General features: G+C 38.1%; 1 protein-coding gene across 2 annotated transcripts in view; it reads left to right on the top strand.

Moving 5' to 3' along the window:
- adamtsl3 (ADAMTS-like 3) overlaps window positions 1-17,123 on the top strand; it is a 193,502-nt gene that overhangs the window by 112,255 nt on the left and 64,124 nt on the right. For both annotated transcript variants that reach the window (XM_026930622.3, XM_026930624.3), the window contains exons 8-10: window positions 6,310-6,384; window positions 11,862-12,025; window positions 15,937-16,048. In XM_026930622.3, the coding sequence (XP_026786423.3) occupies window positions 6,310-6,384; window positions 11,862-12,025; window positions 15,937-16,048 (351 nt within the window). The remainder of the gene's footprint in view (window positions 1-6,309; window positions 6,385-11,861; window positions 12,026-15,936; window positions 16,049-17,123) is intronic.

Raw genomic sequence — 17,123 nt, 5'->3', positions numbered from 1 at the left:
TAGTTATTTGATGGAGCTATTCGGCACGATTTTAAAATATTGACTTTGTGTCTCGTTATGATTTTGCGGTAGTTAAGTGAAGTGTGCTTATTTTAATCAGCGCCTGATCCCAGGTCAAGGATAAAGGGCTCTTTGAAGGGCACAGAGAGTTTGCGAACATTCCGAGGCCAGTTGTACATTCTTTGAGTTCTCTGTTCTTTTGCAAGAATTGGCAGGTTTATTTACATACTGGGTTTTACAGCTCAGCCAGCCGACATATTGTTTCACATGCTGGGAAAGAGGATATTTTCGAGTGCTTGTAAAGAATTATTGATTCCGTGTGAGGCCACTAATGGGTTGCATTTTTAGAAAAGGCCAATAGTAAGTTGTTACACTTACTGTAATTCTTTCTTTCTTGGCATCACGGGCGCTTGGATTTGCTCACCGACTTCTAGACTTTTGTAGACATATTTGATAATTGTTTGATATGATTGGAAGGCCTTGCTAGTCGTTGCAGTTGTTTGAATTGCATTTCAGTGCCATACCTCAGTTCTTTCCATCTGCCTAGTCAAGTTTTTTTAAACATTTATTTATTAGAATGACTTACAAGTGTGGCAGAATCCAGTCCAAGTATAGAGCTGAGCAATTATTGGTTAAGGGAACAACAGTGGCTCAATAGCAGTTCTGGTATTTGAGCTTATAACCTTACAATAAGTAACACAAAGTAAAGGTGTGTCTGTCCTTTTTTCTCAGACAATATGATCTCAGTATGATGCGGTGTATGACATATACATTTAATGCTGCCAATATTTCAACAGAATACTGTTTAGAATTTTTTTTTCAATGTTGTATTGCTTACGTGGTGTGATTTTAAGTGACAAATCGTTAGCCACATGTTATTCGCTGGAATTGATGGCCACAGTGGCCACACCTCCTTCACCAGGAGAGAGTGCACTCTACTTTATGTTTAGGAGATTTATAATGATATGATTTAATAATGCTTCTAAATAACACTACACTAAAACCAAAAAGAGCTGCTGGACTGTTGGACCTTACACATATAATCACCATTGCTGAACATGTGCTTCATAAACAATTCATAAAAAATCTGTATCAGTGTAGATAGATTGGAAATATTTAGCCCAGTGCACTGAACCATAGTATAGCTAATACATTGCTTTCAAACAAGTATGTCTTTTTGCCTGCAATGGGTTGGCATCCCATACAGGGTGCAGGGTGTCCCCCGCTTTGTGCCCCGAGACCCCTGGGATAGGCTCCAGGCTACCCCGCGACCCTGTGTAGGATAAGGGGTACAGAGAATGGATGTCTTTTTTGCTCTTAAAATACCCCAATGCCAAGTTTTGTTTAACCGTTTTGGAAAAAAAAGTGCCACGCTACAAATGAAGATGGGCTCAGATGCTCTCCAGTGGAGAGACAGTTCCGTATTGTTCTTGGAAAGACCTGCGCAATTGTATTTGGTCTGCCATTTCATGCTGAAGTCATTTTCCTTAATCCAAAACCCCTTTTCCCATCAAGAGAAGTGTCCGAGTGCTCAGATTAAGAAGCAGTGGAACGTTTGGCATTTCCAGACTGCCGTGCCATTTGCTTTAAAAGCACAGTGTAACCCAATCCAAAAGCATTGCGCTCCCTATAATAAATGGCATCTAGGTAATAACTCACTGCTCGTCACAACGACATCCAGTCTTCCTTTATGCACTTCACAGTAAGCCTGAGTAATCTGATAGGTTTCTCTCTCCAAATCTTCCGTTCCATTGGCTGGCATTCAGGATCTTGCTGGCTTGTCGTTTTTTGCTTTTGCGTTATTAATAAGTAGTAAAAATGCTTCTAATGAGTCACTGGCACTTACACTTCATTCCTGCACTCTGTGCTGGCTCTGTGCTGCATTCCTGAAAGACGAGTGCAGAATAACATTCACAACGCCAGTCTGTGCTTTTATTATTCATTTTTGACGTTTTGGACTTTCATGTGTTCACATTTGTCACTGCATTTGGCCATTTGTTAACAAGTTACAAACACACACACACACAGATATATATATATATATATATATATATATATATATATATATATATATATATATATATATATATATATATATACACATACCTACAGTCAGGTCCATAAGTATTTGGGCAGTGACACAATTTTCATAATTTGGCCACAGTTGATTTGAAATAAGTCAAAATATGTTTGAAGTGTAGACTTTCATCTTTAATTCAAGGGGTTTAATAAAACTATTGCATTAACCATTTAGGAATTACAGGCATTTTTTTTTACAAAGTCCCTCCATTTTCACAAGCTCAAAAGTAATCAGACAATTCACTGATAAGCAGTTTGTGGCTGTTTGCTCATTATTTCATGCCAAATTAAGGAGATAAAAGGTCTGGAGTTTATTCCAAGCATTGAATTTGCATTTGGTAGCTGTTCATGGGAACTCACAATATGCCGAAAAGAGTTGTAGTTGTAGTTGTAGTGAAGGAGGCTGCATTTTTTTTAACCTGGAAAAACATAACAGACCTATCAGAGAGATATCAGAAACTTTAGGACAATCATGGGCAAATCAACAATTTGGTACATTCTGAAAAAGAAGGAATGCACTGGTGGGCTCAGCAGCACCAAAAGGCCTGGAAGACCACAGAAGACAACTAAAGTGGATGATCACAGAATTCTTTCCTTGGTGAAGAACACTCTTGAGGAGGTAGGCATATCATTGTCAAAGTTTACAATCAAGAGACACCTTAATGAATGTAAATAAAGAGGGTTTACTTCAAGATGCATACCACTGGTAACACTCAAGAACAGAAAGGCCAGATTAGACTTTACTAAAAAAAAAAAAAGCTCTAAAAAAGCCTGACCAGTTCTGGAACAAGATTAACTTGTTGGAAAGAGAAGAGTATGGAGAAGGAAAGTCATAATATTTATGATTATGTTAGTTTGTCTAATTACTTTTGAGCCTGGGAAAATGGAGGAATTCTGCAAAAAATGGCAGTGATTCCTAAAAGGTTAATGCAATATTTTTGTTAAACCCCTTGAATTAATGCTGAAAGTCTACACTTCAATCGCATCTTGATTGCTTTATTTTAAATCTATTGTGGTGTTGTACAGAGGCAAAATGACGAAAACTGGGAGCTGTAATGCATTCCGATTATGCACTACTATTATGAACTTCCTGTGTTGCATCTAGATAACCTTTAAACACAAGCACTTGCCTTTAAACCAGAAAAAAAGATCAGGGATTTAAAATGTTGACTGAAGCAGGAAATAGTGTTTTTGCCGTCAAATATAATATAAAAGCAAGACAGTTTGACCAATATGGTGAGACAAGAAAGAGAAAATGGAATAAGCACCTAATAGGATGCTAGTATATTGTTTGTATATTGTTGCATGAATAGTTGTAGTTGTAATAAATACATTAATCACTGCAAATTTGATTTGATTTAATTTAACAATATAGCTTCCATCCTCAATACTATACAATACTATCAATTAGCAGTGTCATATTTATGTATATAACATAGGCTTCAAATGGCATTCAATTTTTTTGCGTATTTACAGCTCAAAACATACGTTTCAGGACGACATATTATGGTGATATCAAACCGTCAGAGAGTTGCACTGGATTTAAAACTGCTTTAGCTAATATTGAGCAATAAATATTGGCTTGTGTTTAAGGTCAGACTCATGCATAAGTGAGACATGACTCTTTTTTTGGCAAACTGTGTCCTGCACATGTAACTGTAGCGCAACTGTAGCTTCTGTGGTGTTTCAACAGTATCATTAATAGAGAGTGCAAGGGCGTGGAGCAGTGAATCGAGCACTGAACCAATTCACTTCACTGTAAATGCTTCTGGAATTTACAGAAGCCTCTACACACACATAACTCAACTCTGGCCCTATATCCAATAAATCTCCAAACAGAATCTGCAAAAACAAATCTTTATTTTTTCCTGTTTTTTGAAGAGTATGATTATAAAAGAATAATAATTCTTATTATTTGTACTCAGTATTTTGCTTGTGGATTTTGTCATTTTGTTTAATACTATTGGCCCCAAATTAAGTCCATCATCCATTCCCTCAAAATAACCTAGGCACCACACTGGACTGGCAAGTTTCACAACATGCTTCATTTGAAATATACATTATATTTCCCACACCATTGACCAGGCTTCAAAACATTATTCCGTTATTATATGCATTAAATACCAGGACTTTCCAAAAGTGATTATTTTCAGGGGCACCCGAGACTCTGGGCAAAGAGCTCTCTTCCTCCTTGTTAAAATGCATTAATAATGACGTCTCTCTCGTGAAACCTCAGTCCTCGTATAAAAGGGGCTTTCCTCAGTCATCGTGAAGGGGCTTACTGAGCAAGTAGGGGATTGGATTGTAAGTAAACTGGCAGCGGTTCAAATCCTCCACCATAAATAGATCATTTTGGGTGGTATTAAATCTAACAGCTACATAAGATGCATTGTGTCATAAAAGCAGAAATAGTTCGTGGAAATACAGCCATACGAGTCTCCTGAATTTCTCACTCACATTCCCACTCACTAACTCACTCATTCATTAATGAGAAGCAAAGAGCAACACATAACTAAAGAGGGTTTACAAGGATCAAACAGAGCATGAAGGTTAAAACAGAGTCCCAGAGTAGTAGAAGCAAAGAGTGAAACTATTAAAGTTAACAGTAGCTCTTAAACAGGCAGCGTCAACAAATGAACACTCAAGAACTTTCACAACTACGCTGTAGGAGCTAGTGTAAAAAGCCTAAACAAGGGACGGGTGCTGCAATCAGTCCTAATAGCTAGAAGTGTTGCACACTGCTTGGGTTCTGCTTCACTTCCTGGTCTATTCAATTCAATTTATTTGTATAGGATGTTAAGAGACATTGCCACAAAGCAGCTATACAGAAATGCAGATGTAGATCCCTGATGAGGAAACGAGAGATGACAGTGGCAAGGAAAAAGAACCTTAAGATAAACAAAAAACACCAATGACACTGAATAGTGGGATTATACATCATTACAGTATACAGGTGTAGAAGAGTAAAAACAAACAGTACTAAGTGTGCTGAATGTTCAGAATAAACATAATTTTGTATGAGTCCTGGGATAAACAAACAGTCTTTATGATTACAGCAGCTGTTCTAAAAGGTTCATGTGTACAGGACTAACGTGAGATTATTTACTAAAATAAGGGTAAGACTTGGGCATAAGCTGTTTTGGGGTATCCATGTGGGACCAGCCACAGCAGAAGAGTGTGAGTCACAAGTGCGAAACATTCCAAGCAGAAGTAAAGCATCAGGATGAATCAGGCAGGTGCGGAGAGAAAGAGGAGCCATAGGTGTAGAAGGGTGTCAGGATCAGGCATCAGGAATACACATACATCTTAAAAGAGAGAGGGAACAGATTATAATGTATGCACGTATCATATAGTGGTTTAAAAGGGTGTACATTTTGAGAGAGTGCAGGCCAGGACTCCAGCAGGGCTAGCTATGGAAGCATAATTAAACCTGAGAGCCAAAAGGTAACACAGGCGTGATGACAACCTGGGACATAAAGCATCTGGCCAGTCCACTATCACCAAAACATGTCTCACTAAACAAATAGGTTTTCAACCTATTCTTAAAGAGTGAGACTGTCTGAGTCCTGAACTGCATGCTGGTGCAGAGTGGCTGGTGCAATAACTCACTCACTAATCCATTCACTAACTCAGTCACACATGCAGTAACTCACTCATTTACTCACTGACTCACTCACTCACTCATTGATTCACTCACTGACTCCCTCATTCACTTTTTGACTCATCCACTTACTCACCCACTGAGTCACTCATTCAGTTACTGACTCACTCATTCACTCCTCATTCTCACACACTCACAAGCAATTGACTCACTCACAAAGTTACTCATTAACTCATTCATACTGTACACTCACTAATTCATTGACAGTGAATTACTCACATTCTATAGATTCTCCACAAGGGGTAGCTTATTCAAATGTCATTATCGAAAGGGAGAAAACGGGCATGAACCAATTTAATGAGCATATGCTTGAACTCACACATTGCAAATATATAAAGTAAATGATCCAAAGCCAAAGTAACTTCAGGTTACATTCTACTGACAGTGTTTTTAAAGTGATATTGGAAATGTTCACTCAGTCAGAACAGCCTGACACATTCACCAAGCTACGTACATGACCTTCTTGAAAATGATATTAGCAGTTGTTATATGATTGACATGACAACATGACCCTCTCATTTTTATTTCACTTTTATTGTTTTAACATTGTTTCTTTGCTCTTATTAAAGCCCTGAAGACGGTGGTTGAAGTTCCTCTAGGAAGCCGAGGTCTGAGACTCACAGCCAAGGGTCCTGACATCATAAGTGAGTTTCTGTATTCATATTCATTCACTACATCAGCAGTTTTGTTACACTAAACAGCTCAGAACTGTAATCTGGCTCTGTGATCTGGCTCTAAGATGAAAGAATAATTATGAACCTGACAACTAATTTCCATTTAGAGCAATAATGCACTTTAAGATTAAATTTACAGCTATTTTTCCCAAATGTAGCTAATAAGCCAAGATATGTTTAGTGTCTAAAGTTTGCTTCTGTATTTTTTGACTGGAGTAGTGAGGCTAATGTACACTGCTCAAAAAAATTAAAGGAACACTTTGAAAACACATCAGATCTCAATGAGGAAGAATATCATGCTGGATATCTATACTGATATGGACTGGGTAATGTGTTAGGAATGAAAGGATTCCACATCATTTGATGGAAATGAAAATTATCAACCTACAGAGGGCTGAACTCAAAGACACCCTGAAAATCAAAGTGAAAAAATGATGCAGTAGGCTAGTCCATTTTGCTGAAATTTCATTGCAGCAACTCAAAATGGTACTCAGTAGTTTGTATGGCCCCCACGTGCTTGTATGCATGCCTGACAACGTCGGGACATGCTCCTAATGAGACGATGGATGGTGTCCTGGGGTATTTCCTCCCAGATCTGGATCAGGGCATCACTGAGCTCCTGGACAGTCTGAGGTGCAACCTGGCGGCGTCGGATGTGCCATTGTCTAGCCTGTAGAGGTCTGCGCGTCCCTCCCCAGACCATCACTGACCCACCACCAAACCGGTCATGCTGAACGATGTTACAGGCAGCATAACGTTCTCCACGGCTTCTCCAGACCCTTTCACGTCTGTCACATGTGCTCAGGGTGAACTTGCTCTCATCTGTGAAAAGCACAGGGCGCCAGTGGCGGACCTGCCAATTCTGGTGTTCAATGGCAAATGCCAATCGAGCTTCACGGTGCCGGGCAGTGAGCACATGGCCCACTAGAGGATGTCGGGCCCTCAGGCCACCCTCATGAAGTCTGTTTCTGATTGTTTGGTCAGAGACATTCACACCAGTGGCCTGCTGGAGGTCATTTTATAGGGCTCTGGCAGTGCTCATCCTGTTCCTCCTTGCACAAAGGAGCAGATACCGGTCCTGCTGATGGGTTAAGGACCTTCTACGGCCCTGTCCAGCTCTCCTAGAGTAACTGCCTGTCTCCTGGAATCTCCTCCATGCTCTTGAGTCTGTGCTGGGAGACACAACAATCCTTCTGGCAATGGCATGTATTGATGTGCCATCCTGGAGGAGTTGGACTGCCTGTGCAACCTCTGTAGGGTCCAGGTATTGCCTCATGCTACCAGTAGTGACACTGAGTCTAGCCAAATGCAAAACTAGTGAAAAACAGTCAGAAAAGATAGGGGGAAAAAAAGTAGGGGAAAAAATGTCAGTGGCCTCCACCTGTAAAACCATTCCTGTTTTGGGGGTCGTCTCATTGTTGCCCATCTAGTGCACCTGTTATTAATTTCATTAACACCAATGCAGCTGAAACTGATTAACAACCCCCTCTGCTACTTAACTGACCAGATCAATATCCCAGGAGTTTAACTGACTTGATGCTATACTCTGATTAAAAAGTGTTCCTTTAATTTTTTTGAGCAGTATAGTAAGGTATTATGCAAACTGTACGTAATCACACACTCGCCCCAAAAATACATCATCTGGTTCTGTAAGAGCATTTTTTAAATATATACAATATATTATAAAATCTAAAATAAAATGTATATTTTTAGATAACTATTGTCTTGGCTGATAGACCAAATATGTGACTAGTTTGGATGCTTGGTGAACTATCGCTTTAAATACCGCTTTTTCTCCTTCCAAAGGTATTTTGGGGGAAAAGAGGATGATAGAGTAAATAATAATGATAGAGTAAATAATACAATCACTCTCTGTAATCACCTGACATGATGGTCACTGATAGATTGCGTGAATCAGTGGGGCAGTCTGGGCTGGAAAGAAATCAGCCTCAGTCTTGTTATTCTTTATGGTTCTGTGCATTTTTCTCATCACCACTTGTGGTGCTGTTGCGCTTGTTTCCACAAAGGTGCAAAGTAATCCACCTTAATACATTTGTTAACAGCAAACAATCTGATGTGGATGCCAAAAAAAAACCTTATATTGATATCTTATATTGTTGCCTGATAAGAATGTACTATGTACACAAGAACGGGGAAGTGGGAAAACATTTTACATTAGAAATGCTTGAATTTTAAGCAGCATACATGTTCACTATTATCGTTGTATTCAGTTGCAGCTGTAATTGTTGTAAGTCTGACTGCACACTACACACCTTTCAAAATCTCAGTCACACTGACCCTTTCACACATTTCTTTTGTGATCTTGTGATCACTAATACTTGTGATCTGTTGTTTTGTGGCGCTAGGGGTGAGCACACTACACAATTTTTCACCTGGAGAGATCCCCACCCTGTCTAATCCCTAAATCCTGCTTTCTCACAAAATTAAACATGGGAGTTATCTATCATATGACTTTGTAACCTTTCTGTACAGAAACAAGAACAAATATATGGATAATTAACTTGGTTCAGGGTTCTACTGCACATAAGACCAGATGAATTTGATTTCCTCTCAGACTCTCACTGGCTGTTTGTAAAACATGCTTGTAAATACCGGAGCCTCGGTGATAAATTTTAGTCGGTGACTGGGAAATCAGGGCTATGATCGTTTAGTGTGCACTAAAGAAATCCTGGAGCCCTCTCAGAATCCACACTTCCCATGTCCTTGCACAAGAATATACTGTGTGTACTATACACACATAGTCACAGAGACACAAATATGTACACACACACACATTTACCTGCACTGTTAAAAACCCCTCCATTTTCCCCATCTGAAATGAATACAGTGTGTAAGAGTTTGGAAAGCTGCCATGCTGTGTTTTCACAGATCATTTACCAGGAGACTCACAATGTGGATGTGGAAATGTCCACTGGAGACAAAAAGGTAGAAAATGGAAATAGACAACACATACATTGCCAATGGTACAGTGCGCAGCAGTCAAGTTCATGAACTCCAGAGAAACTAAATATTATCAGAAGCGAGTTAGAGATGGATAATCAGATTTCCTGTGGATGGGGCCACGGTTACTGTTACCATGCTGAGCGAGATTTCCATTAGCAATGGATTTAATGGAAAGCGTGTTTTGGGAAAGGCTTAATATGCCGAGCGTGTGTGTGACCCTGTCTGCTGCTGTGTATAGACTTCGAGTGTGTAGGACAATAAATGTCCTTTTACTGAGTGTACAGAACCCTAACCCCTGCTTTGTGGAGTGTGTGCAACCGTAAATAATGGCAAAACCGTTAAATATTCGATTGCTCCCAAATGGAAACCATGTTTTGGGAAAGGCTGAATGCACCCTACCACAAACACACACAGCAATATATTAGTAGGAAAACACACACAAGATGAACAACAAGAGAGATTTATTGCTTTAATGACAAGCACCTGAATATGATTTAGCCACAATTTGAAACTTTCTTGCTTTTAATTCTTTGTGGGGACTTTCTAACCAAAGCGCTCAGCCTCTTATTGTCCAAATTGATTTACACAAACAAACCTCTTGCTTGATGATTTTTCCTCTATGATGTGGGAACAGATTGAAAACAGCTCTGTCAGAGAGCGGCCAAACATCTTCGTCTCATTACTCCAGCAGCACCTGCTAGCAGTGAGTTCAAAGACAACTGGTCTTGGGTTATAAGTCATGCTAAACATTACAAATTATGTTTTTATGATTAAATCCTTTCATGGGAAAGCAAACTGGTCATACTGTAGGAGTTTTGCTTTTTTCTCACTCAAAAAATCTGACTTAGTGTTGAACAGGCAAGTGTTATTGCATCAAAAAATATGAGCCTATAAGATTCAATATGCAAATGAGCAACCCTGAGGAAAAAAATCATATCCAACAATAGGAGGGAATGTAGCTTAACATAAAACTGGATCAGAGGCTACCTTTTGTGCTTCATGTTCACTGACCATGTTCCAGGGTGACAGCTATAGGGTGCATACGCCCAAATCTGTGTGTGTGACCTCAGTCGTCTGCTGACATATTGTCTGGAGCCACCACATTAAGTAATATACTAATTTTCATGGTTTTCAAAATATTTTTGGGGGCAATTTCTAGGATTAAATTTTTTGGGGAGAGAGAATGAAAAATTTAATCTTAGAAATTGCACCCGACACTATTTTGAAAACCATTTAAAAAAATAGTGGACCATAAAATTCACCATAAAAGGCAAAAATGAAAATAAATTCTAATTCCCAGTTTTTTCTGCTCTGTGAGAAAAATGCAGCTGTTCAACTGTTTCATTCTTGGTGTGTGGGAGTTACTACTAACAGTTCATTAATAACATACTATAATACTTCATATATGTCTTTAGTGTCAGTCACAGTATATTCTTAGTCCTTTTTTCCTAAATTTCTTAATTTTAATGTATTTTATTCTTTTTTATTGTATCCTAATGAAGTAATCCTGATGACTGAAAACCTTTGAACATACTGTATTTAAACAGCATTTACACACTAAGTGATGTTTCTGGCTGTGGAGTATAAATTTTTCTTTGCTAAGTCTGTGTGTGTGTGTGTGTGTGTGCGCAGTGATGGCTAGTGGTGATATTAGATATGAGGGTTTAAAATCTATCAGCAGCTCAAAAATGAAACTATTACTGTTAAGCAATGCATTATATCACAAGGTCTTATTGATGGGAGAAAAAGACTGTCACACACACACACACACACAAACTGAACACATTTTGTGTAATTTGTGCAATGAACAATGTGTCTGTCTACTTTTAGTTTCTCATCCAAGGGCATTTTGATATTAAAAAGGAAGGATGGAGTAAATAATCCATCGTGTTCACGTTCATTACACATCTGGCTGAATTTCACACACCCTTTTCTTGACGCACATGAAATCTAGGGGTGTTTCACTCTGTGTAATCACCTGACACTACTGTCACTGATGGGCTAGATCAATCTACAGTCTGGTCTAGAAAGAAATCTGCCAGCCTCGCTTCTTCATATCATTCTGCATATTTTTCTCATGACTATTACTGATGAAATTTGAAGTTTGACTCCAGAAAAATCCAGAATAATCCCCCTAAAACATTTATTACATTTATTACGTCTAAAAATTTATTTATTACAGCAAATAATCTGACATGGAAGCCAAAAATAAAATTCCATACTGATGTCTTTTTATCTCTGAAAGACAGATGCCCTTAGCCTTGCTTAATCATTGGCTGTAAGAGACTGCCCTTATCCTTCACTATTGTCTTTTGTCGTGCTCTTCTATGTATGCTGCTATTGTCTCATGTGTTTTGTGTTACCCTATTATGTTTGCACAGCTCAGGTTAACATTAAGAACAAGGAGTATACACAGTATATTTCATTTTACATCCCAGAGATTTCACCTTGCCTTGACTAATGGTGGTTTGTCTCTGTGTTAGTGATCGAAGCTCACAGTCTAAACGACAGGAGAGAGGAGCTGGTGTTGAGCTCTCCAGGCTCATACACTCTGGCCAACAGCACTGTGGATTATCAGAGAGGAAGAGAAGCTGACAGACAGATTCTGCGCTGCCATGGGCCACTCACTGCAGACTTCACCATCAAGGTGGGCAGAGAAACAAGGGGGAATATGACAACATTATAGTGCATCTGTGTTGGGTTGCCCAAGATAGATGGATTGCCTTTTAGGAACATATCTTTCTATATATCTATCTATCTATCTATCTATCTATATATATATATATATATATATATATATATATATATATATATATATATATATATATATATACACACACACATTCGATTTCCATTGGTTAAAGCCAAAACTGTACCATTTACTAAATCTGGCTAAGTTTATAAAATAGGACATAGCCTTAGTTTCTTCAAACAATAAGAATGTTTCATAAAATCATGACTTTAGGCCACAGTTTGGTTGATTCTGTATGATTCACCTAAAGTTCGCTCTTCTGCTGCCTCTACAACATTTAAACAGAGCTTTTGAAAATGTTTTATTTCCCAAATCTGCAGGCATTTCTTTTATTATTTAATCATATTGTGGCTTTTGTTTTTATCATTTAATCATGTTGTGGCTTTTGTTTTATTATTTAATCATATAGTGGCTTTTGTTTTATTGTTTAAGCATATAGATTTTAACTCCTGTCACCACTATGCAGTTTTAATTGAGTTTCAGTTTCAGACTCTTCCAGGAGCCTTGAAGTCCAGACTTGGTGGTTATTGAGAATAAATAGCATATGCAAAAACAGTGTTGTGACATAATTCACACAATTCTTCTTTGTAAATTCCTGGCAACATGCTTGCTAACAGTGCGCAAAACTGATCTAATTGCACACGTAAATCATTGCCCAGTAAATCACGGTCAGTGTATTTACTGAGACAGGACTCTTCACAGCTACTGTTCTTGAAAACTTTATATTGTGGCTATGTATTCTCACATAAATCAGAAAAGAGCTCTCTTTAATATCTTTACAATTTCTAGATGGCGATGGAAAGGAAAAGGGACACTTTGGCTTCAATCTGCTGCCTCTCTGATGTTTCTTCATAGCCACAGACCTCAGCGTGTGCTCTTATATTTAATCTGAGATGAATGGAAACCAGAACACCCACAGCTTCCAAACTTAAGATTCTATCAGATAACAACCCAAAGAGCTCTGGAGGCTAAATTCCTTCTGTGTTGACAACTTAGATTATTATTATTTTTTTTTAACAATTTATTACAATTTTGCTTGCTTTATACGTATGGACATAGGATGAAGGTTATGGTTACAGATACTAGAGCATCCACAGATTCCAAACTTCTAGCTGACAACACCACATAAAGGTGAAAGCCAACTTTCATGATTTATTAAAAACTATATATTTTTAAAAAATATTTATTAAACCAATAGCCATAGGGCAAAGGTTAGGGTTAGACTTAGAGAAATCGGAGCACTCACAATTTCCAAACTTAAGATTCTATTAAAGAATGTCCCACACAGCTTTGGAGGCTAAATTATTTGTGTGGCTACAGCTTTAATGATTAGCAATTTCTTATCATTTTCATTGCATTATGAAAATTGTGGACATAGTGCTAGGGTTAGGATTACAGAACAAGAGCACCCACAGCTTTCAAAAGTAAGATTCTATTTGACAGCAACACACTTCAGATAATGACCCACAGATGTTTTCATGCTAAATTCTCACAATTCTCATAATTTCTTACATTATACTTGTGACCATACGGCTAAGGTTTGAGTTAGTGTTATAGAAACCAGAACATGTGCAACTTCCAAACTTAGGATTCTAGCAGATGACAACACACAGGTTCATGATTTTTATCAATATATTTAAATTTTGCATGTATGAAAACTCCAAGTGTAGGGTTTCTAAAAAAAGGAACATGTTTTGCAAGCTAAATTTTTAATCTATATTTATAGTGTTACAAAAACCATAACATACAGCTTCCAAACTTCAAATTCTAGCAGATAACACTGATATGTTCAGGCTAAATTCTTCATGATAGGAACACTTTTATGATTTTTAACAATTTTTTTATTTAACGTTTATTAAATCTGTAGGTGTAGGGTTAGGGTTAGAGAAACCAGAGCACCCACAGCTTCCAAATGTAAGATTCTAGCAGATAATTTCACTTGCATTATACTAATGGGCATAGGGTTTGAGTTGTAGAAACAACTTTAAAAAAAAAAGATGGTCCACAGCGATTTGAAGGCCAAATTCCTTGTGTTTAGAACACTTTTATGAATTTTTAACATCTGCAAAATCAGATTAAACTGTAGTTATTCATTCTTCCGAACTGTGTTTTGCTCAGATTGATAAGGAAACAGACAGTGAGATTGAGATTCAGTGATCAAATGCAGCATAAACTACAAAATGAAGAGGAGAAGGCAAATGCATAACCCTTTACTCTTTCAGAGATTTAAGCTTTGAAACTACTGTGTCAGAGACAGAGCCATCCTGTGACCATCACTGACAATGCTGAAACCTAAATGAAGTAAAGATCAACATTAAAACTCTTAATACTGGTTCTGGTTCTTATCGCATCCCACATTCTTCAGCCTGTCCATCCATTCTGTCTGCCTCTTTCTTTCTCACTTTCCTTTTTAATGATATAGCATATCTGTAATTTAAACACAACTTTCAAGGTCTTGATGCAAGACTGAGTTCCTCCTGTCAGTCATAAGACACTTATTCTAATGCCCTAAGTAAGACTGTTTTACACTTCTGAACATAAGACTCTTATTGGATGTGGTGTGACCTGCTAGGGCCAAAAGGTGTAAAAGTGTGTCTAGATCATCAATCTATACTGATCTCAAGGGTGAACAAATCATAAATTGCTTATCTGGATGTGCAATTAACTTTGCTAAAAATCAGCAACTAATGTAATTTAACTCGCATATAACAAACTAATTATGTGTATTAAAATAGACTCTGGCAAATCAGTGACTTTCTGTAGCCTAGTCTTTATCCTCTCCTGATCATGTCTCTGCTGATTAATCGTCGTATTTGCTCCATCGACAAACAGACAAAAAAAAAAAAAAATCACTGACTAACATTTTGTCCATGAGCCATGTTATTCTCTCATCGCACATAAAGTGTCTTCATTTTCACTTGTTGAAGTGTTTAACTGCAACGTGACTGTGTGTTGTGCAAACATTAGAGTTATATAACTGTTGTTGCGCTGTACTGCATTTTGCTCAGTTTTGTCACTGTTTCCACATCCCTTAGTATTATTGATTCTGGAATGATTGTCTAGCATCTGTTCAAGTTAATTAATATGGCTAGTAAAAATAATTCCTCCCAACAGCCAGACCGTGTCCTCAGTTTGCGTGTATAGGGGAGCAGGTGGTGGGATTTGGAAAAGAGGAGCGAGCACCACAGCATCAATTTGCTTTGCAACACTGCGAAATATATGAACCAACTGGGGCATGCTCCATCAAATTAGACATTTTCTTTCACAATAGTTAGTAGGAAGTCATTTTTTTATTTCTCTGGATGTTGGACAAGTGGGAAGAAAACTGTTCTAGCATGACAATGCTCATGTGCACAAAGTGAGCTCCATAAAGACAGGGTTTGCCAAAGTTGGTGTGGAAGAACTCAAGTGCACTGCACAGAGCCCTGACCTCAAACGGCATTAAAAAAAAAAAAAAAAAAACATTAAATGGGATGTTCTACAAGTGCATAGGGCTGTGATAGTCAGGTGTCCACATACTAAAAAATAAAAAAATATATAGTGTATTTGAATTTCTCTCATTCAGACAAGAGAAAAGCATAGAGAGGAGAAGCAATGCTCTAAACACAATGTGGAATTTTATACTGCTGACAGGACGAATGGTTTGGGTTAAAATGTTCTCTGTGTGAGTTTTTTGCTCATGATCTTTTGTTAGCTCATATTAAAATTCTCAACTCCATGTTTTTGTTTTCACATAGTAGCTGTTAACTGTTGTGTGTGTTGGGTGAAATGTATGATGTCCCTCTTCCTCTTTTTCCTTTTTTCAGGTGAAGTATGCGGCTCCTAAAGACACAGTGGTCATGTTCATGTTCTACCAGCCGATCCGCTATCAGTGGAGAGAGACGGACTTCTTCCCCTGCTCTGTAAAGTGTGGAGGAGGTAAAACACTAACCCTGGCACCCGGAACCAGCACATTGTGTATCCTGGCTATCAGTTTTTTTATTCACAGTTGCTCAGCATGCAAGCAGGCTCAGTAGGCTGCTGATATACTAGGATTTTTTTTATCTTAGTCATCTAATAACCAGAGAAAGAAAATCTCTAACCCCTTTTGACTTACAAACACGAAAACTCTTTATCTGATGTGTATGTTTACATAACACACCCCAGTTGGTTTATAAATTTCTTGGTGGTGGAGCATGTCAGTGCTGTGGCGCGTGCTACAGTTTTCCGAGTCCTACTATCTGCTGGACTTTGCTTTCAATCCGTGGACATGATCTGGCTGTTGGTAGGAACTATTTTTACTAGCCTTATTAATTGAACGGATGCTGGCCAATACTTCCAGAATAAGCAATATAAAAGGATGTGGAAACTGTGACTAAACTGAGCAAAATACAGTACAGTAGATCTCAAAAGTTGTTATATAACTCTACTGCTAGTGCAACACGTAGTCACCTCACATGTAAACACTTTGTCCAGGGGAAATTAAGACACCATCCAGGCTCAAAAACATCTTTATGTAGAATGAGAGAATGTGACTAGAGGCTATGGCTAGAGGTGACGTCTAAGATTTTGACACAGTATCTATAGTTTTACTCAACTATAATTTCTCAGTAGGCGGGGATGGTGGCTTAGTGGTTAGCACTGTTGCCTCGGACCTCCGGGGTCGGGGGTTTGAATCCCGCATCATGAATCCCGCATACTTTTACTCCTGGAAAGGAATAATAAAAGCACCAGCACCAACCAACCAACAAATTTGTACCAGAATCACTAAAAACATCACAAATATTTCAATATAAACATGATTAATGTGTTTCAGGGTGGACTTTTCCTTTAGGTCTGCAATATGAGGTCAGAAGATACAACTGATATCCAGGAAAAGTATTCTGTATTGGAACTTGTGCCTATGGGGCAGGAATTGATAAAATGCATCTAGACCAACCACTTTAAAATAAAAACTTTCCTTAAAACTAAAAACTTAGAAACTTAGAAAATTATAGAAACTGCTGACTGATAA

Source organism: Pangasianodon hypophthalmus, chromosome 11, assembly GCF_027358585.1.
Source record: "Pangasianodon hypophthalmus isolate fPanHyp1 chromosome 11, fPanHyp1.pri, whole genome shotgun sequence".
In the NCBI taxonomy this organism is placed as follows: Eukaryota; Metazoa; Chordata; class Actinopteri; order Siluriformes; family Pangasiidae; genus Pangasianodon; species Pangasianodon hypophthalmus.
This window is presented reverse-complemented; position numbering and strand designations above follow the sequence as displayed.